Source organism: Phocoena phocoena, chromosome 11, assembly GCF_963924675.1.
Source record: "Phocoena phocoena chromosome 11, mPhoPho1.1, whole genome shotgun sequence".
NCBI classification, from domain to species: Eukaryota; Metazoa; Chordata; class Mammalia; order Artiodactyla; family Phocoenidae; genus Phocoena; species Phocoena phocoena.
In genome coordinates, this window is record NC_089229.1 from 11,648,780 (window position 1) to 11,676,567 (window position 27,788).

Sequence of the window (27,788 nt, forward strand, 5' to 3'; positions counted from 1 at the left end):
CGCTATGGAAACCGGAGACCGCCCGAGGTTCGCAGCTAATGCTGCGTGGCCCCCACCTCTGAGGTCGGAAGAGAGGTTCCGAAACTTGGCTCTCAAGTTGATGGAGACGTGCAGGATCTCGGGCAGGCCTGCACTGGCACCCCTGCTTCTGTTGCCTGCTGTTGAAGTGCCTCTGGGTGGACAGCCCCCAGCGAAGAGAGAACGGGCAGCTGGAAAGACATCTCACTTCCCTTTTTTCCCCTCTCCCTCTTGGTGGATTGTGGTCGAACCCAGCAGTGTCCTCGCTAGGTGAGCTGCGTGTTTACTGCATGTTCTACACCAGGAATGCATGTTCCGTCCATCGTGTGCCCTTGAATTACGATTTTTTTTTCTAAGCAGCTTTTCACCCCACACCATTGTCACTCTCTGCGTCTAGACCTCTTGTAGGCTCGGCTCACTGACTGTCTTGGGAGGAGGGGCTGGGTTGTGACACACGGTGACCTCGCGTGCACTCTGAAACGACAGCTCCTGCAGAATGGGGACAGGCCTCACCACCTAGCTGTTCTCAGCTGCTCCGGTCAGGCCCAGAGTTCCCACGGGCACACGGCATGGAAGGCCCCGTGCAGAACCCTGACCGAGGCACGGCGGAGTGGTCATCTGCCCTCCTGGACCCTCACACGCTCAGTGTTCTGGACCAGATGGAGATGGGTGGCTCCCGCCTGCCACCACAGTGCCAGCCCGAAGCAGTGCCGGGAAGGCCGCGCACAAGGCTTCCCCAGAGTGCGGTGTGATCAGTCTAAAGCATGCCCATGTGGTGCTCTCTTTCTCTCAAGCACACTCTTAAACTTCCCTGTGAAATCTAAGTGCCAGTGGTGTCCCCTCAAGCCATCAGGGGGAACTGTGCCATCTGGGTGCCCCCCCCTTCCTGGGGTGCCGTGTGCAGCCTGTATAAGTAAGTAGTGGTGTGTGTCTCTTTGCATGTGGATCTGGGGTGTATCCTGCAGAATGTCCTAGAGCACAGTCTTCTGGAATCGAACCAAAAGTCACTTTTCATGTGTCCAACTTCGCGAGGCATTCTGAATCTTTCTCCAAGAGTTATATTTAGAAACGAATCAAGTTTTCTTTTGCTCCCTCTCTCTACCCACCTCCCTCCCCCATTTTCCATTCTTTTTAGGGGACCTATTTTTAAAACAGGGCTGTGAGGTTAGGAGTTCTCTAGCTGTGGTTTTCCATCTCTGGATTTGCAGTAAAATCCATTTCCCAACTATTCATTGAATGCCTAGTATGTGCCTGGATCTCTGGAGGGTGGCCTTGGAGTCCCTGCCCTGCGGGATGGGAGGCGGTACCACAGTGAGAGAGCAGGGCTCCACGCGCCTTCCGTCATGGGCTGCTCCAGCTGCAGGGGGGAAGGCAGGCCCCCAGCACTCAGGACGGCAGGTGAGGGCTGTGACATGCAGGGGCACACTTGTCACGTCCCCTTTCTCAGGTCACTTTGTGTGGCGGGCACCCTGTCCCTGGCTCCAAGTTCAACTCGAGCGATCGAATAGGCTGCCCCTGGCTTCCCGTGACCGCTCAGGCCCTCAGTTGTAAAGGCCATTGACCAGTTTGGTTGATTTCCTTGCCTGAAGCTGTGTAGGGATTTCCCACACACAGCTGGGCCACGAGACACTCTTGAACTTGGTCTGCGCCCTTGTGTTCTGGGCCTGTCGCAGCATACTCTGGGGACGTGCGCTCCCCGCCGTGACCCAGGTGCTCATCCCAAGACCGCCCGTTGGGACACCCCACACCTTACCTTGTGGGGGACCGGGCTTTGGCCAGACGGCAGGTTGGCAAAGCAGAGCTTGGTGAAGGGACTCTCCAGGTGGGCTTCCAGAGGCTGAACAGTGGCCTTTCACGCTCTTCCTCTTCCTCGCTCTGTTTTCTGTGTACTAGTTAGAGCCCCGGGCAGAAACTCCACCCAGTGAAGCCCTTCAGGAACCACGTGGGTAATTCCAAACCTCATGAGCACGTACTGCCTACCTTGTAATTTCACAGTATGTGGATTTCATTGAAAAATAAAGGTCTCTTCTGTGCCTTATTGAAAAATAAAGGTCTCCTCTGTTCTCAGTGAAGAGAAACCCATAGGTTAGCCGCCACCATTGTCAGCAGGGAGCTTGGCTTGGGAATCTGAGGTGGTCGCTCCTGGCTTGGCCTGGTGGTCCCACGTTCCACGGTAGCAGCCCGTGTCCCCGACAGAGGCCTTAGCTTTGCGTCCAGGCTGGCGGCAGGCTCCGGTAGGGGCCAAGCTCCCATCTGACTGCGGGAACGGGAGTGGCTCGGCCAGCTTGGCAGCCTGGCCTGTGCTTTGAGAGGATGTTGTAGTGGGTGGGTGAGCAGAGCTCATCCAAATCTGGCTCCATGGGCTGCCTTGGCCACCTTCCCAGGCCCGCCTGAGCCCGGGGGATGGAGGCCCAGTGTCCTATGACCGCTGGTGCCAAGCACTCCCGTAGAGCCTGCCTGGGGCTCCACTGACCCTCCTCCACTTAATCTGTGCGGTCCGAAAACAAGACTCCCCAGCCCTGGGAGGAGCCCTGACCGGGGCTGGCTGTGGGAAGAGGAGTGTCTGCCGGGGCCCCTTCTGGTCTCTGGTGGGCTCGGCCCGACCCCAGAGCATCCTCGGTGCTCTGCCGACAGGTCTCGTCTGCGGCAGGTGTGCCTGGGAGGCTGTAGTTCACGGCTCTCCCGGGAGCCCCTGCTACTACCCGTTCTGCTCTTTGTCACAAATTTCAGGCAGCCTTTATTTCCGGAAAGTCCTGGCTTGACTCCAGCCCTGCTGATAAATACAAAACCCCACCTGGCCCTTGCGTGATATCCTCTCTCCCTAGAGGGTGCCTGGGTATTAAGGTGAACAAGAGCCTTATTTTCCTCAGGCAGTGTTAGTTATTACCTGGCCTGCTGGCAGGATGAAAGGCCTGCCCACCTGACAGGATAGAGCCCCCAGGTGGGGCCAGGGATGCAGGGGAGACAGGGCAGTGACTGACAGGTGTGAGGTAGAAACCTTGAATTCGATGACCTACTTTGCTGGTTGATGGCTGGATGGCCTTGGGCAAATCATTCCCCCTCCCTCAACCTCTGTTTTCTCTTCTCTGAAATGGGGCTGTTCTCTCTTTCCTACCCTAAGTATCAAGAGGATCCAGGGTTAAGAAGGCGTAAATAAGGGGGCACTTTGTCAACCACCAGGTGTCCTGAGACCCCAAGTAGGGCTTATTGGTGTTCTTGATAAGTAATTCAGAGCGCAAAGTGGGCCTTGTTGATCCCACGCTCAGATGCCTGACCTGCTGGGAGCAGGTTTCAGGGCGGGGGGAGTGGAGGGCAGGGGACCAGCAAGGGGAATGCAGAGTTTATTAGGACACGGACGAGACGAGCTGGTGTCTTCTGTGGATCTGCTTCCCTCTCTCCTTGTCCTATGGGGAAAAAAAAATCTTTTTGTGGTCTGTCAGGTGGGGATTAGAGGCAAGGAGGACAGAGGGAGGCCAGCATACCTGGGAAGGAAACTGTCCAGGGGAAGGAATGGTGCCTTCATGTCTCTTTTTGGCTCACGTGCTACTTCGCAACGCATCCTCCAGGGTTGATCCAGGCCACTGGGCCAGGTCCCCAGAGCTAGCTGGGTGAGCCGCCTGCTTTCCTTTTCGATCACTGGTCGGTTAGCCCAGGGAAGTAAGTTCAAACCAAGCAGGGTTTCCAGATGCCTGGCGGGAAGGTCACTCTGGAGTGACTCGGGGACTGCCAAGACCGGCGTGGCCAGAGCCCATGCGGAAGCCCCAGTCCCTGGCAGGTCAGATGTGTGGACAGAGCTCTGCCACCTCCCCTCCACCTGGCGGGGCAGGTCTGCCAGCCCACGCCACTGCCTGGTCCTCACTGCCCCGCTGGGTTCCTTTCCAGGGCGAGCTGGAGCGACAGCTGCTGCAGGCCAACCCCATCTTGGAGGCCTTCGGGAACGCCAAGACCGTCAAGAACGACAACTCCTCTCGATTTGTGAGTGCTGGCGCTCACGGGCGCCTTCCCACCGGCTGCTCGCGCCCCCGACGCGGAGAAGGGTCGGACTTGGTGCTTCCCGGCCTGTCGCGTGCAGTAGGCTGGGTCATGCACCCGTATAAGGAGCTTGCTCAGCTCGGGTGGCAAAGCCAGCGAGGCAGTGGGGAGTCCCTGCCGGTGCCCTGCTTGTCCTGCTGTAACCGGCAGCCAGTTAGAACGCAGGACCAGACCAGGCAGGAGGAACACCTCCAGATAAACTTCTTCCCTCCTCCCCTCTTCCCCTCTGTGGCGGCACTTGGGCACCGCTGGAGCTGGGCCCGGCTCAGGCTTAGCCGTGTGGCCCTTCTGAGTCCCGAGCACCCATGCAGTTGGGGTGCGGGGCCCCTGGCCGGGGACACAGGCTCAGTCTCTTGGCTTTCTGCCTCCAGGCTGTACCACTGGAGGTGGGACTGGAGGATGGGGCCTCTGATCTCTTCATCCGTCTTTCCTTAGGGCAAGTTCATTCGCATTAACTTTGATGTCAATGGCTACATTGTGGGAGCCAACATTGAGACTTGTATCCTTGTGGTTAATTGTAACAAGTGTTCTGGGTCTGGGGGGGGAGAGATGTGACCCTGATGGAGAAGAAGCTGCTTCCTGATTCCAGCAGTTTCCCCTTTCCGGGCCTGTTATGACACCTTGTCTGTGCCACCTGGAAGAGGACCAGGATTAAGCTCATTGAGAACTCAGCTCAGAGCTCAGGTTTCTCTTTACGGGCGGGAAAAAGTTCAGCTTAGAATGGGATGGAACCATGGAAGATCATCCAGTGTGGGTCCCAGAGAGTGGAATTGGGTGGACGCTACTTTATTTCTCCCTGGTGTTATAGCCTGTGCTGGTGAGAGTGTTCTGAGCTCTGTTCTCTTGTGAGAAGGGGGCCCTTTAAACAGATAAGGCTCCCAAGTGTGAGGGCTGCTGTTTGCACAGGCTACACCCGTGAAGGGTAGAGCCAAAGTAGTTGGCCTTTGTTTTGTTTTGCCACTTTCTGCTGGTGAAGTTCCGTGGCTTTGGACAGGGCTGGGGGCATGTGGAGGGCTGGCTGCCTCCTCTCCAGCGAGCACGATTCCTTAATGTTTGCAAAGACCTCCTGGAGAAATCTCGTGCCATCCGCCAAGCCAAGGAAGAGCGGACCTTCCACATCTTCTACTACCTGCTGTCTGGGGCTGGGGAGCATCTCAAGAGTGAGTGGTGGGCCCACAGCCTGACACGGGGGCTCCCCCTGCTGTCGGGCCACACACTGCAGTTAGGATATGAAATCTTGGCCTTTGGGTGGGCCAGAGGGGCGTGACTTCCGTCCCTGGGCCAGCTGACGGCTTGGCCTCTGTTTCCGACCCCGCCAGAGGAAAGCCTGGCAGGTCCCTGTGCAGCTGCGGACCTCGGGGCCCCAGTGCTCTCAGGCGGTGGGTGCGGGGGGAGGGGTCTACGTGCGTGCCCATCTCACACGCTGGGGAGAGGGCCTTTCCAGTCACTCCGCGGTTTCTGGGGTATTTCAGGGCGCTCCCCGGTCTCCCACACCTTTGAGGTCACGGTGTTGACTGGAGCGTCTGGTTCCAGCACCTCCTGACCTTCACGAAACCTTGCCCTCTGCCCCCCACAGCTGATCTCCTGCTGGAGCCATACAACAAATACCGCTTCCTGTCCAACGGGCACGTCACCATCCCCGGGCAGCAGGACAAGGACATGTTCCAGGAGACCATGGAGGCCATGCGGATTATGGGCATCCCAGAGGAGGAGCAGATGGGTGAGGGCTGGTCCTCCTGGGGCAGCCTGGGGAGCACTTCCCGCTGGTGCTGGCCCTTAGGGAGTCTGTAACGGCCAGGAGGAAGGCCCTGAGTGTGTGGTAGACGGTCCCTCGGATTTGCGGCTCAGGATTATTTCTTCCCAGTCGTATTGCCTGGGGACACAGGGGAACAAAGGACGGGCTACTAAGTGCCCAGAGTCTGGGCCCACCACTCGTGTTCTTGCCATTTGCTAAAAGTGGGCTAGTCCTGCTTTGTCCAGGGCGAGCGTGGGAGGGGCTTGGCTGGGGTCTCCGCGCTGGCGAAGCTCAGAGTGAACACATTGTGCATCTTGCCTGTGTCTTCTCGTTTCTCTAGAGGGAGGGTGAGGAGGGCCTGAAGGCTTTATTTTAGGAAGATTGGGGGACTGCGTTGGGGGACTTCCATTCTCTAGCGTTAGGGTCAGTCACCTTTGCTCCACAGATAGCATGTGAATGGATGGGCGTGGCTGTGTTCCAATAAAACTTTATAAAAATAGACCACGTGCCCCTGGGTAGAGGTGCATCCTTGGTCCGGACTTGGAGATGTTGGGAATGTTAACAGAGCTTGTATCTAAGCTGAGGTCAGCCAGAGGCCCTGGAGACATGCTTTAGGCCGAGGCCTGGTGCCCCCCACGTGGCTCGTCTTGCCTGAGGGCCTCTGGGGGGGAGACACCCCACTCAGGGGCTTATTCCACCCCCCGCCTGATTCTGACCTGCCTTTGATTGCACCTGAAGGCTTGCTGCGGGTCATCTCGGGGGTCCTCCAGCTCGGCAACATCGTCTTCAAGAAGGAGCGGAACACCGACCAGGCATCCATGCCCGACAACACAGGTGACCACGTGGGCCCCTCACCTGAAGTAGAGGGGCAGGTGCCTGGGCTTGCACTGGCCTGGGAGAAAGAGTCTTGGAGAGATTCCACACACTCCTGTCTTTTTTGTCGCGTGTGTGTTCGTGGCTGCCCGTCGCTCTGTATTTTTTGTGAAACACAAATGAACACGACCCTGCTGCTTCTTCACAGCGTAAGCGTTAGAATGAGTTCGAAAACCCATGATCCTGTGGCCCAGCATTTCCCCTCATTTGTTCTGAGACCACACCGGTTGTCTCTGTAAAACAGTCATTTCTGCCGTCACTTGCCTTGCCTGTGAACTCGCGAGGACATGAAACAGTGTCGTCACCCCAGCTCCTCGGTCACTGCTAGTCCCTTGGGTCGTTGCAGGTGACTCGTTTGTCAGCCTTAACACGCGCTTCTTAGGGGCTCTTGAAAAAGTTTAACCCATGCGCGTGTGGATTGTCCTGTTCCGTCCCTCGTGTCTGGGGCAGCGCTGCCTCGAGTCAGTCCTGTTTGTGGGTAGGACCCTCTTTCACACTCAGGACGTGGCCGGGGGTGTGCAGGGGTACGGATGCCAGGCCCCCCCCCGGGTAGGACCCGTGCCGCCGGCCTGAGGGGAGAGCTGGCTGTTCCGTGTGCCGTGGGGGAAGGGCCGGGGCCCGGGCTGGTTGTCCGGTAACGATCACCCAGTAACCACAACTTTCCCAGGGTGAGCAGAGGGACCCATTCTCTTGGGTTTAATTCAAGCCTTTTACCCCTTCCCTCCTTACCCTTTGAAAAACATCAGCTGCCCAAAAAGTGTCCCACCTGTTGGGTATCAACGTGACCGATTTCACCAGAGGAATCCTCACCCCTCGCATCAAGGTGGGACGGGATTACGTCCAGAAGGCCCAGACGAAGGAGCAGGTAAGCCCTCTGGCTGGGGTCGGGCCGCCTCCTTGGCAAGGGCCGCTGCAGTGGCCAGGGTGAGGCCTGCACTGCGGCACCCTCGGTGTTCGGTACTGTCACCTGGGTTCCTCACTGGGTCCTCACAGCGCCTCGGAGAGCAGATGGTGTTACCCCCACTGAGAGCACGAGGAAGCCGGGCCCAGGGTCCAGGAACAAGGCCAAGGCCCCTGCCTAGGAAGCGCCACCCTTGGTGGGAACTGTGGGCTGCCATGTGCCTTTTCCCCGGAGTTGATGTTGAGCTGACTGGCGGGCGAGGATGCAGGGGCGTCCTGTTCCAGGGGAAAGCGGAGCAAGCCCAGAGTGTTCCTGTAGCACAACTCATCCTGGCGCCAGGGCGGCGGCACCCGCCATTCTTGGAGCCCAGGCCTCAGGGCTGTCTGTCCCCCACGTGCTGTCCTGCCACACGTGGCGAGAGCCGGGCAGGGGTCTGTGCTGCTCGCACGTGCCCGCCGCCCAGGACCCGAGTCCCTGCCCGCAGGGCCTCTGTGGGTGGTTTCTAGTTTCTCTCACGGCCCTGGCGCTGGGTGGTTTTAGGCCGCTGCTCCTCCCGTCTCTCAAAATTAACTTTGAATTCACGTTGATGAGTTCTTTTTCCAAAGGGTGCCGTCCACTGGGCCTCCCGCTGGTGGCTGACAGCTGATTCTGGGCAAAGCCCTCCCTCCAAAGCTGTTTTCAGAAGACAGCGGGCATGATTATGACCAACTGTTCATTTCCCTGATAATTAAAGAAGCTTAATTTTTTCATTATGAAGATACTACATGAACACTTAAGATTCAGAAAAATCAAAAAAAATTGCCCCAGTCCTACCCAGTGATGCTTACCGGGCAGCTTTTTCCTTCCGGCAAGGCCTTTTCCTTCTTTCTTTCTTGCTTTTTTTTTTTTAACTACTCTTTTTTTTTTTTTTTTTTTAATTTACTTATTTATTTTTTGGCTGCATTGGGTCTTCATTGCTACACACGGGCTTTCTCTAGATGCGGTGAGCAGGGGCTGCTCTTCGTAGCGTGCGCGGGCTTCTCATTGCGGTGGCTTCTCTTGTTGCAGAGCACTGGCTCTAGGTGCGCGGGCTTCAGTAGTTGCGGCTCACGGGCTGTAGAGCACAGGCTCAGTAGTTGTGGCGCATGGGCTTAGTTGCTCCGTGGCATATAGGATCTTCCCGGACCAGGGCTTGAACCCGTGTCCCCTGCATTGGCAGGCGGATTCGTAACCACTGCGCCACCAGGGAAGCCCCCTTTCTTTCTTTTTTAAACGTAGTTGTCACCCTGTTTTTCAATTACGGAACTTCTTGAACATTTGCACAATAAAGTGGAGAATAGCGCAGGGAGCCCATGTGCCCATCACACAGGCGTCTTCAGGAGTCACTGACTCAAGGCCAAGCTTGGTTCCTGGTTCATCCGGTCACCCTGCACCCCTAACTGTGTAACTTGAAGCAAATCTCGGACATCTTGTCATTTCTTCTGTAGATACTTCAGTTCGTCTCCATTTATTTTAAAAAGGTCTTTGCAGATGCCTAAGTCCGCTCTGCCTGTATTGTTGGATATTTAGGTTACTGCAGCTTCCTTCATTGTAGATAACACCACAGTGAACGTATTTGTGCGTGAAGCTTTTTTTCCATCCTTAGGGCTGTTTCTCTTGGTCGGGGGGGGGGGGCGGCCCACAGGTGACATTATTGGGGCAAAGGGAATGAGGACTTAAAGGCTTCCTGTATCTGACTCTCTGCCCCCCCCGCCCCGGGTGTCCCCCCCACCAGGCTGACTTTGCCATTGAGGCCTTGGCCAAGGCCACCTACGAGCGCATGTTCCGCTGGCTGGTCCTGCGCATCAACAAGGCTCTGGACAAGACCAAGAGGCAGGGCGCCTCATTCATCGGGATCCTGGACATCGCCGGCTTCGAGATCTTCGATGTGAGCTTCTCCCTTTTGCCCCCTCCCGCCTCCTGAGCCTCTGGGCTGCCTTCTCCTGGGACTGGGATCCTTTCTCCCATAGCCCCACAGAAATGCGAGCTGGCCACCTCCTTGCTTGTGTGGAGACACAAGACACCGGTTGGGTGTATTTTTAGCTTAAACAAGATGCCCTGTGGGGTGAATTGGGAGATTGGGATTGACATATATACACTAATATGTATAAAGTGGATAACTAATAAGAACCTGCTGTATAAAAAAAATACATAAAATAAAACTCAAAACTTAAAAAAAAAAAAGAAAAGATGCCCTTTGCCAACCAGAAATGCTGGCAAGAATGATACCTTCTGGATGGGGTTCCAGGAGGCCTCATGGACAGGGGCTTTCTGTTGATTTATTGTTTTATGTATTCTCAAATATTACGAGCGTTGTGACAAGATATTGTCCCTGCCCGTAAAGACTTCAGGTAGGAAAAACTGATAAAGTAGATCAGCAGAGGTTCTTAACCTGGGGTCCATGGCACATTTCAGAGGAACCATGAACGTGGGTGGGGAAAAAAAAATCACCTCTTTATTTTTACTAACTTTTCATTGAAATGATGCCGTTTTTTGAATCGTGGCTTGAGCGGAGTGTGCGGACCTCGGTTGCATTAACAGTGGTTGGATGTGTCACCACTAGAAATCAGACGTTTTCACGTCACAACAGTCACTGAAGAGATCTAACATCATTTACGTTCATCTCTCCTTCAAAATTCCGGAAGTTATTAAGCCCATGGCTTGTGCTTTTTAATGAAGGAGCACCGTGTATTCCTATGTCTTCGTAGTTTGATAATTACCTTTCAACATCCCTTCTTTCTTTGAGAATCTATTGTACGCGTTTAAACACTTTATCCTGAGATGAGGGACTTTACCAGGCTGCTGGCGAGGTCCGCGGGCCCCAGGAGGTTCTTCCCCAACACCCGTCCCCTGCCTTGCCTAGGGCCTTGCGGGCCGTGCCTTGCGGGGCCGTGCCGCGGGAGGGTGGGCGTGTCTGTGACCCTGTCTCCGCCCCGCAGCTGAACTCGTTCGAGCAGCTCTGCATCAATTACACCAACGAGAAGCTGCAGCAGCTCTTCAACCACACGATGTTCGTGCTGGAGCAGGAGGAGTACCAGCGCGAGGGCATCGAGTGGAGCTTCATCGACTTCGGCCTCGACCTGCAGCCCTGCATCGACCTCATCGAGAAGCCAGTAAGAGCCACGCCTGGGGGGCGGGGCTTCACCCCCGCCCTCTTCCCTCTGCCCTTCTGGGGCTGGAACTCCCCAGCATTCTGACATGAAACGATTTGCTTTTGCGATGAGTTTTTTTTTGTCATCCGTTGCATTTTCTAACGAACGAGAACCCGTGTGGCTCCCAGGCCCGTCGGCCAGTCCCCGCGATGTCCGAGTCTGCTGTCTTGTTTTAGAAACTCGGTGTGCGGAAGGCTTTGGGGGCTCTGGGGCGCTTCCTCCTCCTCGGGAGGCTTGTCTTAAGTGTCACCTGTCGCCATGTAGCTGTGTGGATATGGAGGGCGGGGGAGGGGATGTGGAGGGACTCAGGGACCGGGGCATCTGCTGGGGGCAGCCTCTGGACGTGGGCCGGGGGTCTGCTTGGCCCATCAAGCCCGCCAAGGGATTTCCAGTGCACTCATTGGAGAACCCTTCTGATGCAACTGTAGCCTAGACCCCAGAAGTTTCTTTTGAGCTAGAGCTCTTAAATTGAGTGCTTTCGGCAGTGCTGCTTCTTCTTCTTCTTCTTCTTCTTCTTCTGTTTTTTTTTCCTCCCTGCGGGGAAGCACTGCCTACCTTCTGGAGAGATTCTGAGCTTTGGCTTCTTACGAGGGCAGGAATGGGTGGGTTTCCAGGTCGAGCTCACCTGTGCGATGCTGTGCTTCCTCCAGGCAGGCCCCCCAGGCATCCTGGCCCTGCTGGATGAGGAGTGCTGGTTCCCCAAAGCCACGGACAAGAGTTTCGTGGAGAAGGTAGTGCAGGAGCAGGGCACCCACCCCAAGTTCCAGAAGCCCAAGCAGCTGAAGGACAAAGCTGATTTCTGCATCATCCACTACGCTGGCAAGGTGAGGCGCACACGCACGGGGAGGTGTCGGCCAGACCTTCGTAGGAGACTTGGAGGCGATTCTAAGACCGGGAGCCCCGAGGTGTGGGGCGGGGCGCAGTATCCTTGTCCCGTGACTCGTCCGATAATGTGTCTGGTGCCTTCAGCATTCACGGGACTCCCCCACCTCGCCAAGCACCATCACATGTTCCGTTTTGTTAGAAGCTTGCGGCAATCCTGTAAGGTGCTCAGGCTGGTGTCCTGTTGTGTATTATCATTAGGTGCATTTTCCAGGCACGGAAATGAGATTTGTGCTAAAGGCGCAGGCCGTGGAGTCTGTATTAGAGCTCTGCCCCTGTGTGACTTTGGGCTGGTTACCTCACTTCTCTGAGCCTTGGTTGATTCACATGGAAAGTGGGGATGACCACCACTGAACTGGGTAACATGGATTAAAGGAGCTTGTGAGCCCAGAGTCGGCGGTCAGTGCTCTGGGGCAGGGCCTCTCAGCCTCCACACTGCCCACTCGGGGGCCGGGTCAGTCTTTGTGGTCGGGGCCCGTCCTGTGTGTTGTAGGATGTTTAGCAGCATCTCTGGCTTCTCCCCACCAGAGGTCAGCAGCGCCCTCCCTACTTGCCAAACCAGAAATGTCTCCAGACATCCCAGAACATCTGCCACATGGGGGTGGCACAGTCCTCTGGGTGAGACACACCCATAGATGATGGCTTTGTTATTGCCAAGGCCACCGGCCAGTAAGTGGCAGAGCTGCCTTCACACCAGCTGGAACACATCCTCCAGCTGGCTTGTTCCTGGGGCTTGAACCTAACTGAACAGAGATGTCCTGAGTCTGCAGAGGTCTGTGCTTAGACTAAAGCTGGGTTTTCTCAGCAAATTGTGTTGCTTGCATGGAGTATCTAACTATTGGTTACATTCGGGTGTGTGATGAGATTTATTTATTTATTTTGGGGGGCTGTGCCGTGCGGCTTGCGGGATCTTAATTCTCCAACCAGGGATCGAACCCGGGCCCACAGCAGCGAAAGTGCCGAGTCCTAACCACTGGACCGCCAGGGAATTCCCACAAACTCCCTGTTTAAAAAACCTCTGTTTTCTCGTTACCTAAGGTAATGGCGCCCAAAGCCCCATTTCCACTTCCACCCCTGTTAGAAATGTAGGAGGGCTTTTGTTGCACTGTTGTCTGTGATGCGGAAACTGGGTGCACCCAAAAGCCCACGAGGGGCCTGAACGGTGAGACTGACCGTGTGCATCCTCACCTGGGCTGCACCACAGCAGCTAAAAGGACAAGGATGCTGCCTGTGCCCAGGGGGACAGATGGCCGGACACTCAGCTCCAGGGTCTGCCGTCTCCCGGGAGGTAACTCTGCCCCTAGGGAGAAAGAAGCCACCATCCTGTACCTTGTCGTCAATAGCAGTGCGTGTGCGGAAACCTGTCGAAAGGGGCCAGGAGGGGACCACAGGCTGAGAGCGGCGGTTACTGCTGTGTGGTTTAGGACGGGGGTTGCAGCAGCTTCCCGCACTGTTTGTATCGTTAGAATATATAATGTTGTACTACTCTTGTTATTAAGGACATATTTCAAAAAAGATAAGAATAGGGGGCTTCCCTGGTGGCACAGTGGTTAAGAATCCGCCTGCCAGGCTTCTCTGGTGGCGCAGTGACTGAGAGTCCGCCTGCCGATGCGGGAGACACGGGTTCGTGCCCCGGTCCGGGAAGATCCCACATGCCGTGGAGCGGCTGTACCCGTGAGCCATGGCCGCTGAGCCTGCGCATCCGGAGCCTGTGCTCCGCAACGGGAGGGGCCACAACAGTGAGAGGCCCGCGTACGGAAAAAAAAAAAAAAAAAAAAAAAAGAATCCGCCTGCCGATGCAGGGAACGCGGGTTCGAGCCCTGGTCTGGGAATATCCCACATGCTGTGGAGCAGCTAAGCCCGTGTGCCACAACTACTGAGCCCGGGAGCCACAACTACTGAGCCCACGTGCTGCATCTACTGAAGCCCGCGTGCCTAGAGCTCGTGCTCCGCAAAAAGAGAAGCCACTGCAATGAGAAGCTGGTGCGCCGCAACTAGAGAAAGCCCGCGCACAACAGCAAAGACCCAACTCAGCCAAAAATAAAATTAATTAATTAAAACAGAAAAAAAGATAAGAATAACGCATATCCAGGAAAACCTGGGTATCCGGAAATGACAAAGAAAAAGTAAAACTTACTTGCCTGTTACTAAAAAGAAATATTACCACATAACGTCCTTTCAGGATTTTTTCTTTATGTTCATGTTACCTTAAAAAAATTAAAAACAGAATATTCCGTGGTGTAACTATAACCGTTTGCTTGGGGTTCGCGTGGCTTAAATTTTTTGCTTTCTGCGTGATTCCGCAGAGAACATCTCATGGAGGCCTCCGCCCTGGCCACTCATCATTTCCTTCTTGGGGATGCAAATGCCGGGCCGAGGGTTCACAGTTTTCAATGTTTCCGCCTGTGGGGTCGGCTGGTCATCGGAGAGGCTGCGCGCGCCGATGTCCCCCAAGCAGCCCGTGACCTGGGGTCCCGTCTTGCAGGTGGATTACAAAGCTGACGAGTGGCTGATGAAGAACATGGACCCGCTGAACGACAACATCGCCACGCTGCTGCACCAGTCCTCCGACAAGTTCGTCTCGGAGCTGTGGAAGGACGGTACGCCCTTGGCCCTCACCCCGCCTCCCGGTGCCCCCGGCTGGGCCTCTTCCCTCCACGGCAGCGGGCCAAGCCCAGGACGTGGACCGGTGGGTTTGTGGCCGCTTAGCACCCGGGAGCCTGGGCTCCTCCGACACTTACGGTCACCCTGTCCTTGAGCCCCGAGCATCCTTGAACATGCTGCTCAGCCACTTGCTCTTGGGCAGAGGCTTCCCTAGGCTCCGTGGCCACAGACGAGCCCTTTCTAGCGCGGGGGGGGGTCGTGTGATGGCCCGGCGCCCAGGTTCCCGTCCCATTCCTTACTGCCTCCCTGCCTCTCCCCGGTAGCTGGTAGCTCCGGAAGTCGTTCTTTTCCTTGTCTCTGCTGGTCTCTCCTCCCTTCTGCCTGGGTTTTGCTTTAACCTCTCTGTTGCAGAGATGCAGAGCACCCAGAGAGCCCATTTCTATCAGCGCTTTCCTACTCTCCTCCTCCTAGAACCAGGTGACTGGCTGCCCGGTGCGGCGTCCGTCCGTGTGTGGTGCATCCAGGGCTGCGTGATGAGCGCTTCTGCTCAGCTTTCTCTGCCATGGCTGCTGCTGCCTGACTGTGCCCCTTCCCTGGTCTCGGCCCCGGGCTTGTGGGGAGGCCCCTTCCCCCTCCCCATCGCCTCCAGGCCTCCAGTGGAAAACCAGGCACATCAGGGCCGTGTTTTGGTATTGACACTTCTTGTTCGATCTTAAAAGGAAAAGAAATCATTTTACAATCTATATCCCCTTCAGAACTCCCGCCTGTGAAGGCGGCGTCTCATTGATTGGATGGCTGCCATGTCTCAGCACGAGGTGCTGCGCGCACTGCTGTTACACGTTCGTGTGTCTGTGCGTGTGTGCACGCAGCAGTCACCTGCTCCTCCCGGGCCAGGCCTTCCGGGGGCAGGGCACACTTACATGAAACGGCGAGTTGTTACGGGGCTTATTTGACCTCACACTGGGCAACCTGAGTGGCCGTCACAAGCCACCCACTCCCAGGACACCTTTGGTGGCCAGAGGGGCCCTGCGGTGGCTGCATGAGGTCCAGATGCCTCCCGTTTTAATTGAGGGGGTTCATCGGGTCCATCCTCACTCCCGGCTTCCCTCTTGAGCAACAGTCCATTGTGTTGCCTTCAAAAAAATAAGAGATCTGGCCACAGAGGAATAGGAAACCGACTTTGTCACAGAATTCTTAACTTTTGCAGCCAGCAGCGGAAGCTTTCAAATTTAACATTGGCTCTTGCGTAAGGCTGGCCTCAAATCGCCGGCCACTTAGGTTGGGTTTGTTCGTTGTTTTGTTTTAAAAGCCTGGGAGGAAGCAGTTCATTTCATTGTTCTGGGTGGGAGCCACGGTGATGAGGGCTTCTTTCCTGGAGGGTGGGCTTAGATGATAAAGACCCCTGAGCTTGGAGACCAAGGGAGACGAGAGGGAGAAGGGGTCGTCACTGGCAGAAGTGGTTGTCTGGAACTCTCTGCTCCGACACCATTCCTGCTGCGCTAGGTCCCAGATGTAGAGAGCCCCGCGTGGGGCCGCTGCAGACAGAGAGGGACTCGTCCAGAGTGCTGCAGGCGACAGCAGAGTAGCTTTAGAGCTCCTGCCTTCTCACTCCTAGCCCAGTGCTCTCGGGTAAAGGTCAACGTGAATTCAGGGTGCTGAGTTTTTCATTTCATCTGGGATCCGAGGACTACAGGATTCCTGTAAGTCAAGTTGAACACCTCCTCAGAGCCAGGCAAGTGGACGAGCTTGGCTCGCCACTCCAAAATGCGTTATTAGGTCTGGTTTTTTTTTCCAGTTATTCTCATAGCAAAGGGTTGTTATTTACCAGCCATCACGACACTCACCAAAAGGCTACACAGCTCCTATCAACTTATCTGAATCGCAGCTAGTGTGAAAGGGGATTGTGGTTTTTTTTGGAGTACAATTGCTTTACAATGTTAGTTTCTGCTGTACAATGAAGTGAATTAGCCATATGTACACCTATATGTCCTCCCTCCCACCCCCATCCTCCCCCCTCAACACACACACACACATCCCCCATCTAGGTCATCACAGGGCACTGAGCTGAACTTCCTGTGCTTCATAGCAGGTTCCCACTAGCTGTCTATTTTACACATGGTAGTGTATAAACGTCAGTCCTAATCTCCCAGTGTTAGCGCTGTCGTGTCTCTGGGTTAGGAGCTTTCCAGGGTGGCTGAGATAAGCGCCGTGGATGTGGAGTTAGCCTTCACAGGTACGCTGCTCCCCTCAGTGGCTCTGCACCCTTTCCAAAGAGCGCTTCCTGCTTTCTGCTCCTCGCTCACAAGGCCACCTTCGCTCAACATTTGGAGATGACTTGAGCCTGCTGTGTAGACTCCAAGTAGAAACAGTCGGCTGTTCCGTAGTCTCCTCTCTTTCTGTCCAGATTGTCTGTCTGTCTTTCCCACCCCTCCGCCCTCACCCGGCCCGCTGGGTACTCAAGTGCTTCTGCGTGCTCTCTGCAGTGGACCGCATCATCGGCCTGGACCAGGTGGCCGGCATGTCGGAGACGGCGCTGCCAGGGGCCTTCAAGACACGCAAGGGCATGTTTCGCACGGTGGGACAGCTGTACAAGGAGCAGCTGGTCAAGCTCATGGCCACGCTGAGGAACACCAACCCCAACTTCGTCCGCTGCATCATCCCCAACCACGAGAAAAAGGTGCGGCCCCTCGGGGACGTGGTGCGGGCGGGCACACATGCGGGCCACTCCACCCTTGTCTGTCTCCCTGTGCAGAAGCTCTGTCCCCCGCCGCACACAGTGGCCTCGGTTAAGATCCCCGGCGGGGTGGCTCAGGCACCCTTAGGGGCTAAGCTGCCTTCGTAGCCTGTGTTTCTGCCTCTCCCGGACCTGGATCACGTAATTAACTGGGCTGTCAAAACCTGTGGGCGGCAGCGACTCCCAACTCCCTTGGGGGCTTTTGCCCTGTTTCATGCAGAGGGCGCTGCCCCTCTCTCCATCAGTTCCTGGGCGCAGAAGTAAGAGCAGGTGCGTGTATTTTCCTCCCTAGGCTGGCAAGCTGGACCCCCATCTGGTGCTGGACCAGCTGCGCTGCAACGGGGTTCTCGAGGGCATCCGAATCTGCCGCCAGGGCTTCCCCAACCGCGTGGTCTTCCAGGAGTTCCGGCAGAGGTGAGCAGGGCCCAGGGCCGGCTGCATCCCAGCAGGGGGCCTCCGGTAGGGGAACCGTTTCCTCGTCCACATTGAGTTGAGTTCCGGCCGGCTCCTCACACGGTTCTCTGTGCCACCGTCTACGGGAGGAGGGATTTCTCTGTTTTGTTTCTGAAACAAAAGTTATCTCATTGGCTTTCACTCCTAGTCACTTTGGGAGCCTGGCGCTGTTTGCTACAGTTAGAGGAGCTCTGAAAAGAAATTAAAGGAGGATCAGCCGGAGCCTTGGGTCTTAAAGGAACTTGATGGAACTGGAGGCCTGCTGTGTGTGCAGAGGGGCCAGTAGCGACACTAGCTTCTTTGGTTAATGACTGTGTTTAGTGCCAGTTGCTGTCTTGATGCAGCCCTGAGTTTAATTTCTTGGACCACCCCGTTGATTGGTGGTTCCCTGCAGCATCTCAGTGAAGAGGTGGGCATGGCCTTCTGGGGTTACAGACGCGGATGCCGGGTGATTAGCAGTTAGTAAGCCCACTGCAAAACTCACCCTTGAGTGAATGAAACAGCCCGACGTGAGTTTCCATTCGCTTTCTGGAAAGCACCAGGCCTTCCTCGTGCCATTTAGCCTAAGGAAAGAGCAGGGCGGGGTTCACCGAACGTCCCCTTTCCTTAGGAGACTCTGTGGAAAGGATTCTACATCTGCTACACCACAGGGACGACCCTAATCTCTCACGTATATTCCAGGCCACATGGAATCCAAGCGAGGGCTAACCTGACCTGGCTGTCCTTTTCCTCCTCAGATACGAGATCCTGACACCAAATTCCATTCCTAAGGGCTTCATGGATGGGAAGCAGGCATGCGTGCTCATGGTGAGTTGAGCTGCTGTCCCCGCCTCCTGTGTTGGGTGACCTGTGGCTGCTGGGCATCCATGTGGCCAGCGCCCCTGTGATTGGACGGGGTCCTTTGGATCCATTGGCACCGTGCTCTCTTGTTCCTCCAACAAGCCAGTTCTGACTCTGCCAGGTGCCCTGAGCGGCAGCCCCCTTAGCCCTTGGTGGGGTCAGGACAGCGTGTGGGGGCCAGGTGGGAGGGAGGAGGCCAGAGCCGCGGCGTGGCAAGGCTGTGGTGTGAGACGGCCTCTTCCTTTGGGGCACGTTCTGGTTCTTTCTTGCGCACGTCTCCTCCGATCTTCACATGCAGTGTGGTCGGCGGGGCAGCTTGCCACCAGGGCGCCACGACCAGCCCAAAGCTGCCGGTGTCTGAGTTTCTGGACCTTTCCTCTCTTTCCCCCAGCTCTGAACCAGTGCCTGACGGGCAGTGGGCACTGGATTCTGCATAGCGAATGAAGGCCCTGTGGTGACCCAGTGGCCGCGCTGAGGCTGTACCCACTCAGTCGCTTTTTTGCTCTGCAGGCAGGCGTCCCGCTGGGCCTGACGTGTCCAGGGTCAGTAGCCACCACCTCCTGCTTGCTTTACTTCGCGTTCTTTCCAAAGAGTCAGCAGAGGATAGGCCGGGCTTGGGGGTGGGGGAGGAAAGAGAAAAGGGAAGACAAATTCAACACCTGCTCTGTGCAAAGCAGCACATCAAGGGACAGGGAGATGGGGGCTAGAAAAGGAGGGAGAAGACACAGCTCCCTGCTCTCCGACGCTTGTCTCCTGGCAGAGAGGAGGCGTGAAGGGAGAAGGGTGTGCCTCCAGCTCGTGTCTGGGCCGCTGTTTCTCCGGAGACTGAGTTAGCTGCTGGCCAGTGACGGGTGTCCCCACCTCTGGCATAAGCAGGTCCCCTCCGTCCAGCCCTGCAGGGAAGATGGGCAGCTTGGGCTCTTCATGCCGGGAGGGAGGTGGGGCGCGTGGCCGGGGGATGCCCTCAGTGGCTCCACCTGCCCTGGGCTTCCCTTTTCACAGGGCCTCTGCCGGGTCGTTCGTGGACACCAAGGCCCCCAGATCCCACTTACCCTATTCAAGGCTCTGCCTCTTGGAGCTTGTTCTAAATCTCTTCTCTCCCAGGCAGACAGTTGGACAGACAGACCCTTGCCAGTGGGCTTAGTAAAAGAGCCTGGTTCCTGTACCAAAACAGCCCGGTACTGGTAATGACGGCTGAAGCCCATTCGGCACTGGTCACACGCTTGACTCCGTGCTTGGTGCTTTCTGTGCGTTCTCTTGTTTGACTCCCACGGCTCTCCTAGAAAGGAGGTGCTATTATTTGCTTTGTTTGTTAACTTTTCTTTTAATTAAAGAAACCGTCATTCCCATTTTACAGCTGAGGAAATATGGGCTCACGGAGGTTAAGGCCTAGGGTCATCTAGTTAGTATTTGATCCTGGCCTGAGCTGGAGTCTCTGCTGGGCTTGGACAAAACAATGATGCTTGGCCACCTCTGCTTGGAGGGAGACCTGACTGGGTATTTGTAGAGCGTGACTGCAGTGTGCGGGGCGGCACAGAGAAGGAAGAGGAGACCTCCAGGGTCCCTTCAGGGCTGAGATTCTGTGCTTCTCTGCAACTCTGACTCGTTACCTGCCCCATGCCGGCCCCCACCTGCCTGCTCCCCAGCGTGCCCCCAGCCGCGCTTTCCCTGCACCAGGAGAAGGCTGCCCACAGAGCAGGCCTGACCCAGGCTCCAGGCCCCTCCCCCGTCCTTGGCCTTGCTCCAGGGCTCCGCAGGGGTGGCAAGGGGTAAGTGGCCAACTCTCCTCCGTCTAGATCAAAGCCCTGGAGCTCGACAGCAACCTCTACCGCATCGGCCAGAGCAAGGTCTTCTTCCGGGCTGGCGTGCTGGCTCACCTGGAGGAGGAACGGGACCTGAAGATCACAGATGTCATCATCGGCTTCCAGGCCTGCTGCAGGGGCTACCTGGCCAGAAAGTGAGTCCTGGGACACCCACCCCACCCAGCCTGCCCCGCGCTCGGGCCCTCCCAGCTCTCCCGTAGCGGAGGACACTGAGGAAGCGGTGGCCTGGGCGCCCTAATGCCAGTCAGGTGTCGCCCGGGGAGGCCCCCGTGGCCTTCCCTGCCCCCCTACTTCCTGGATTTCTGCCTGAGGTTTAAAGTGAGCTGGTGGGAGGGGTGACTGTGCTTGGATTTGCTCGTCACGAAAGCTCCTACCACCGCTATTCCTTCCTGTGTCCCTCGTGTAAGGATGACACCCAGAGCCGGCTGTCCCCAGAGGACGCCATGCTCCCAGAGGAGGAGGCCATCCTTGAGTCCCGAGCAGCTCCTGTGGGGGTCAGGGGCTGACTTGCTGCAGGAAGGTGGGTGGGGCAGCTGCACATCTGTCCCCTGAGCCCTCCGTGTCTGTGCTCAGGGGTGCCTGTTCCAGCCTGAGAGCTGAGCGCTGGGGGACGCAGCATGAATTTGTGGAGTTTGGACAAACGGACCTGTGTAGGACATCAGCTGCTGACGTTCTCCCTCTAAACCAAAGCCACAAGATCGTGGGTGGCACCAGGGTGGGGAGCTGCGGTCGATAGATGGACTTGATGACCAGGGCTCACACTTGACTCGGATCTGTGGTGACCTCGGCCCCAGGCACCCTCTGTGAGGTCACCACAGGATTCAACCCGAAGCCGACCTCCTTCCCGCCACGTCTGTTTCGTGGTGCCCCCGGCAGGGGTCGGTCCCTCCGGAAAAGCCTCCACAAGTGAGGTCAGGACTGTCGGGAGGGAGGTGTGCCATCCCCCACCTGGAGGGCTGACTGTGACCCTCGCCACACAGGGCCTTCGCCAAGAGGCAGCAGCAGCTGACGGCCATGAAAGTCCTGCAGAGGAACTGTGCCGCCTACCTCAAGCTGCGCAACTGGCAGTGGTGGCGGCTCTTCACCAAGGTGGGTCTGGAAGGGCCTCCGCGTGACACGGGGGACGAGCAGGCCTCACGCTGGCCTCCTGCAGGGCTCAGGCCCTGGGGCTGATCCTGCCCATGGGGTCTAGAGGGGTGTGAGCCGGGGCACGTGTCCGGCGTGGACGGCCACGGTGCTGTCAGCCTGGGCTAGGGCGGCTCCTGGGATGTCAGGCCCCAGCCCGCCCACCACGGCTCCACGTGGAGACAGAGCTGCCCACCCAGAAACCAACGGGCAGGTCAGAATCTGCACCCGCTGGATGGGTCCTCCCTAGCCTTTACAAAAAATTCGTTAATTAGTAAAGTTGTTTAGGCTGCTTTTGTTTATGATAAGTAATCTATGGTAATTGCGAAAAGTTAGACTAACCACAAGGGTAAACAAGCAAATAAAAATTCACCTATAATCCCTTCATCCTTGTGCCAACGTCGATATTGAATAGATGTTTCCATGTCTAGTCTGCTTTAAAATATTTTTTTTTCACTCCTGGTAAATCTCTGCTGTGTAAACCACACACGTTCTTACGTAGCTGAGCTTTGACTTGTATAAACAGTCATGTACTTTGCATTTTGCATCTAAAATTCCTTCATGAGCATCATTTTTTAAAAGTCAGCATACTGTTCCCTAGAGATGTTCCATAATTTACCTATTTCTCCAGCAGTGGATGTTTATCTCTCTCTCTGAAATTTTCACTGTTATAAACAACGCTGTCCTGAACATCTTCATGCACACATAGGGGTGGTTTCCCCGAAACGTAGTTAGTGGGTCAGAGGCCTATGGCACGCAGTACCAAATTGATTTCCAGAAAGATTGTACCCATTTGCACCTCCTCTGCCCTGCGTCCTACCTGCCCCTCCCTCTCATGAGCTTGCGCTTCCACAGGTGAGGGGAAAGCGCCACGGCTCCCAGCCTGGACAGGCATCTTCCCCTGAGCACGTTTCCTCCTCAATCTCCTCTCCTAGGTCAAGCCGCTGCTGCAGGTGAGCCGGCAGGAGGAAGAGATGATGGCCAAGGAGGAGGAGCTGGTGAAGGTGCGGGAGAAGCAGCTGGCCGCTGAGAGCAGGCTCTCAGAGATGGAGACCCTCCAGTCCCAGGTGGGTGTCTGCAGGCTCTGCCCAGGCAGTGCTGCCACCTGCTGGCAACCAGTAGGCGAGGCATGCCTGGTTAATTTCTCTGCAGACCCTGTTCGGGGTTTCGTGATGTAGGAAGGCTACCCCATGGGACGGGAAGCTCATGAGTGCTGGGTTCAAGGCCCAGCCCCTCTCTGAGCCTGTTTCCTCGGGATCTTGACGTACAGCTCACGGAGCGGTGGTGAGGGACGGTGGACGTGATGTTTAAACGTGCGGGGCAGCTTCAGCGTCCTGAGATGGGAGCTGCTCTCATCAGCAGGGTTCTCCCTGCAGGAGCCTGCACTGGAGACCAGTTCTCCCGTGGGTACAAGTGGCCCGAGGCGGCCGTAAGAGCTCACATTTCCCACGTGTTCTCGCAGCTCATGGCTGAGAAGTTGCAGCTGCAGGAGCAGCTCCAGGCAGAAACGGAACTGTGTGCCGAGGCCGAGGAGCTCCGGGCCCGCCTGACCGCCAAGAAGCAGGAGCTGGAAGAGATCTGCCATGACCTGGAGGCCAGGGTGGAGGAGGAGGAAGACCGCTGCCAGCACCTGCAGGCTGAGAAGAGGAAGATGCAGCAGAACATCCAGGTGCCCGGAGGAGGGGCAGGGCCGGACCCCAGGCATGGGGCGGGGGGTGGGCTGCGTGGGGAGCAGGGGTGCCACGAGTGCCATGGGAGGACAGCCTTTGTCCCGGGGGCAGCCTTGGAGACGTGTTCTCTCTGGGGCTTTTTTTTTTTTTACGGCCGTGCCGCGCGGCTTGTGGGATCTTAGTTCCCTGACCGGGGATTGAACCCGGGCCCATCGGCAGTGAGAGCTCGGAGTCTGAACCACTGGAGCACCTGGGAATTCCCTGGGTGGTTATTTCTGACGTGTCAGGTGCCTGTTAGCGCTGCCCCACTGAGCCTCGAAGCCAATTTAATTCCCCTCCTCCGTCCTGGCTCTGGCTGGTCTGAGGAGCGGAGGGCGGATGCTTGCTGGACGAGGCCCCTCGGAACACGTGACCCCGCGATTGGACTGGGGTTCTTGTCCCCGCACCCCGGTTTTAAATACATGACCGCACACGTGGGGGCCGGGCCGCATCCAAGTTGCTCAGGTATCGCCCTGGCTTCCCGTTAGGAACTGGAGGAACAGCTGGAGGAAGAGGAGAGCGCCCGGCAGAAGCTTCAGCTTGAGAAGGTGACCACTGAGGCCAAGCTGAAGAAGCTGGAGGAGGGCCAGATCATCCTGGAGGACCAGAACTGCAAGCTGGCCAAGGTGGGGCGGCAGCCCGGCAGCTGGGGCACAGGGGCGAGCGGCTGGGGCAGCGGCTCCAGGCTCGGGGCTGCGGCTGGGTCCCTGTCAGCGTCTGCCTGGCGACAGATAACAGCTGGGAATCGAGTTAGAGGAGAAGGAGGGACACAAGGTCAGGATGCTGACCTCCATCTCCAGAGGATGGGGGTGGCCAGGTTGACAGGGCAGGACGGCTGCCCGGGACCCTGTGATGTGGGGAGTTACGCTGGCTGTGTGGCCGCCACTGTGGGATTAGGGCTCCATTGGTGGCCACACAGAGCAGAAAGTGAGAAGGGCAGGGGCGCTTCGGGGGGTGAGGAAGGGGGAGGTCGAAGGCATGCAGAAGGTGGCGCCATCCCGCCTGCCCTGAGTTCCCTCGCTGACGCTCACTGTCACCTGGCGGCTCTTCTCACCTGAGCAGAAAGGGGTGACGCAGGCCCAGCTATTGCAGGGGAGCTAGTGACCTTTCAAAATGACTCCTTTGATCTAGGAAATCTTAATGAACTTGACCAGGTGTTTAAGGCCCTGCCCCGCCATTCAGTCCTCAATGTCTGGGTGAGCCGTGACTCGAGGAGAGCTGATGTGTTCTGCGCTCAGCTGACTTTAAGCTCTGACCCACCCTCGCCCTCCAGGAGAAGAAGCTGCTGGAAGACAGAATAGCCGAGTTCACCACCAACCTCACGGAAGAGGAGGAGAAATCTAAGAGCCTGGCCAAGCTCAAGAACAAGCACGAGGCGATGATCACCGACCTGGAGGGTAAGGGGGTGGCGGCAGCAACGGTCGGACTCGGGATCGCTGGAGTGTCCCCTGCTCGGGGGCCCAGCCTGGGCCTCGCTGCCGGGAGCTGCAGTGCCGGCCGGGTCTCCTGCTCGCCCTGTGCAGGCGAGGCTGGGGTCAGTGGTATCCGGCTGCTGCCCTCGAGACATGGGGGTCAGCGCCCGCTCCCTGTGGAGTCTGGACCTCCAGGCACTAGTTGGGAGGACGCTCCCCCAAGTGACGAGTGTCGAGAATTGAGCTCCGGCGTTTCTCTCGTGTCGCGCCCCATGCGTTTCACAAGCTTCTGAGACTTCCTAGGAGCTTCTAGGTTTGACTGCGACTCTGCCACTAACTTCCTGTGTCATCTTGTACCTATTAATCTCCGTGAGCTTGAGTTTCTCTTACCTCTAAGGGGACACAGCGAAAGGGTGAGTGTGAGGAATGAACTAAGTAATGCGCATGGACGTGCTGTGTGTGTTTTAAGATGCCGGGCAGGTATCGCGAGAGGCCGTTGCTTCACGTGGGGCAGGGAGACAAATCATGCCTCTGTCTCCCTGTGCCCTGGGATCCGTGGTGGCTAGGAGGATGGCACAAGCCCAGGTCTGTGCTGTCTGGGGACCCCTCGTCCCCCTGCCCCTTGAGAGGAGCGGTACAGGGGGCAAGGGGAGCCCAGACCACCGGGGGAGCTCTGAGCTCCAGCCAGAAACCACTGCTCCCTCTGGGGAGACGTGGGGAAGCCCGGTGCACAGGGCAGTTGTCAGTGCCCAGTGGACGTAGGGCTGAAACCATCTGGGCTGGTCGCTAGGAGAATTTTCCCAGCTTGGTTTCTTGGCCCCTCCTGGGTTAAGGTGTTCAGACCATCAAGGGGAAGAGGCGTCCTGACACAGAGATCTCTTCACCTGGGAATAGCCTGAAAGACTCCATCATCCAGGAGGTCTTGGAGCAGCAGGCCGGCTGGATTGGCAGACGTGAAAGTTTGACACTAACAAGTGTTGCCAAAGATGTAGAACAGTCAGAACGCACACACACTGCCAGTGGGAGTGTAAATTGGTAGACAGTTTCGGAGAACAGTCTGCCAGTGCCTAGTGAGGTTGAAGCTTTGCCTGCAGCCCATCCCTCTCGTCCACGTGCGTTGGGAGTCATGGGCAAGAATGCTCACGGCATCGTGGCTCAGGAGGGCACACAGCTGTAGGCTGTGCCCATCTATCCTACAAGTGCCCATCAGCTGTAGGATAGACAGATAAGTTGTGGTGTGTTCACGTGGTGGGATACACAGACAGAAGTCCGAATGGATCCATTACAGTGACACTTAAGTCGCTAAATCTCAAGATTTTAATGTTGAGCGACAAAAGTAAGATGAGGAAGAAGAGTCACCAGCCCTTACTGCGCACACTCTATGGGCAGGCACGGTTCCAGGTGCTTTCAGATACCAACACGTTTGAGCCTCCCAGCAGCCTAAGGAAGTAGCTTGTCTTATAGCCTTACTACTCAGATGAGGCACAGAAAGGTAAGGACATCACCTAGGTGACGTCATAACAGGAGTTGTAAAGCCCATTGGACTCTGGTCCCGCTGTACCGTCTCCATAGAATTCATATAGGACAGATCCCGACTGTACGTTCAGATTCGTGCAAGACTAAATGTTACAATTTTTAGGGAGGCAGACATGGTGGAGCCTCAAAGGGAAACGAGGGAACTGTAAACATGAACTTTGGGGGAATAGTTCCCTTGGTGGGAAGGGTCACTGGGTGGGGTTGGAGAGACAAGGACTTGGAAGCTTATGGTGACGTTCTTTCCCTTCATCCAGGAGTTGGGTATGAGTGTGAATCATGATCATTTAAACAGCACTGACGTTCTGTAACAAATATTTGGCATCTTATGTAAGATTTGAAGACAAAGACAGATCTGTAGCCACTGAGGGGTCTGTTCGCATCTCTCCGTTCTTCCTTCTCAGAGCGCCTGCGAAGAGAGGAGAAGCAGCGTCAGGAGCTGGAGAAGACCCGCCGGAAGCTAGAGGGAGACTCCACGGACCTCAGTGACCAGATCGCCGAGCTGCAGGCTCAGATTGCTGAGCTCAAGATGCAGCTGGCCAAGAAAGAGGAGGAGCTTCAGGCTGCCCTGGCCAGGTGAGGGCCAGAGCATCAGCCAGTGCCCGCGCTCTCAGTGTGCTCCCCGCTGTGGCTCTCGGTGCATCAGTGAACTGCGGGCACGTACTCCGCTGTTGTCTTGGAAGCCAATTAATGACAAAACATTTTCTGTTCACTAAAAGTGCAGTCTAAGGCTTCTCTGTCATTTGTAATCCCCCCAAAATTCATCCACAACCCTAGTCATCCAATCAGAGCAATTCTTTCCTTTCCTTTTTAAAATTTCGTGGCTACAGGCATGCTTTTAAAAAAGATTTTTTTTCCCCAGGCATATTTAGCTTCATAACAAAATTGAGCAGAAGTTACAGCGAATTCCCAAGTCCCCATGTGAACAGCCTCCCTCGTTAGCAACCCCCCCGCAAGAGTGATACGTTTGTTACGATTCATGAACGTGCACTGACGCATCCTTGTCACCCAAAGTCGGAGCACATTTGTATTTCTCCTTAGTTGCTGTAATCGTGGACTGTAGCATTTTATTTCCTTTTTTTTTTTTTTCAGTTAACATTTCATTTTTTTTTTAATGTTTAAAGGACTGAATCTTAATTTGGAAAATGAAATGATTCTTCTGTGAGGTTTTTGAATTCTCAAAGTGGAAGAGCGCTAAGTCTTCTGGATGCGTCAGATGTTTTTGCTGAGAAGAGCTCCTAAGGGCCATGATTATGACTGCCAGAAGTGGCTTTGGCTGCACCTCTCTGAAGCCTTTTCTGCAGACTCTGCTCTCCGTAGGTGACAGTGACCTCATCCTGATGTTGTTGCTCTCTTTGGCAGAGTGGAAGAAGAAGCCGCCCAGAAGAACATGGCCCTAAAGAAGATCCGGGAGCTGGAATCTCAGATTTCTGAACTCCAAGAAGACCTGGAGTCTGAGCGTGCTGCTAGGAATAAAGCTGAGAAGCAGAAACGGGACCTCGGGGAAGAGCTGGAGGCTCTAAAAACAGAGTTGGAGGACACTCTGGATTCCACGGCTGCCCAGCAGGAGCTCAGGTGTGTCTTGGGACCGACTGCCCCAGTCACTGGGGGATAGGGGTGGTGGTGCAGGGAAGGGGAGGCTGTGGCCTGGGAGGGGTGGACCCCAAGTCTCTGCACACACACAGCGGCCTATTGTCATGGAGCAGAGAGCTCGGAAGCTGGTGGTTCCTCAGCAGCTTCTCCCTAGAGTAGAAGAACTTGGCTTGGAGTTGGGGTGAGGCAAGGGTGGGCTTTAAAGCTGAGAGGCTACAGAAGCCTCTACAAAGTGTGTCTGTGGGGAATTCCCTTGCAGTCCGGTGGTTAGGACGCTGCGCTTCCACTGCAGGGGGCACGACTTCCATCCCTGGTTGGGAAGCGAAGATCCTGCATGCTGCCTGGTGCGGC

The 27,788-nt window shown here is 56.2% G+C and overlaps 1 protein-coding gene across 2 annotated transcripts in view; it reads left to right on the plus strand.

The window, feature by feature from the left end:
• Positions 1-27,788, plus strand: part of MYH9 (myosin heavy chain 9) — a 58,993-nt gene that overhangs the window by 19,268 nt on the left and 11,937 nt on the right. For both annotated transcript variants that reach the window (XM_065886586.1, XM_065886587.1), the window contains exons 5-25: positions 3,901-3,993; positions 4,486-4,549; positions 5,112-5,210; positions 5,627-5,770; positions 6,524-6,619; positions 7,405-7,523; positions 9,313-9,465; positions 10,517-10,690; positions 11,380-11,553; positions 14,097-14,211; positions 16,699-16,892; positions 17,242-17,363; positions 18,140-18,209; positions 20,039-20,199; positions 21,046-21,154; positions 22,126-22,257; positions 22,653-22,859; positions 23,388-23,525; positions 24,173-24,296; positions 26,249-26,420; positions 27,207-27,419. In XM_065886586.1, coding sequence (XP_065742658.1) covers positions 3,901-3,993; positions 4,486-4,549; positions 5,112-5,210; positions 5,627-5,770; positions 6,524-6,619; positions 7,405-7,523; positions 9,313-9,465; positions 10,517-10,690; positions 11,380-11,553; positions 14,097-14,211; positions 16,699-16,892; positions 17,242-17,363; positions 18,140-18,209; positions 20,039-20,199; positions 21,046-21,154; positions 22,126-22,257; positions 22,653-22,859; positions 23,388-23,525; positions 24,173-24,296; positions 26,249-26,420; positions 27,207-27,419 — 2,873 coding nt within the window. The remainder of the gene's footprint in view (positions 1-3,900; positions 3,994-4,485; positions 4,550-5,111; positions 5,211-5,626; positions 5,771-6,523; positions 6,620-7,404; positions 7,524-9,312; positions 9,466-10,516; positions 10,691-11,379; positions 11,554-14,096; positions 14,212-16,698; positions 16,893-17,241; positions 17,364-18,139; positions 18,210-20,038; positions 20,200-21,045; positions 21,155-22,125; positions 22,258-22,652; positions 22,860-23,387; positions 23,526-24,172; positions 24,297-26,248; positions 26,421-27,206; positions 27,420-27,788) is intronic.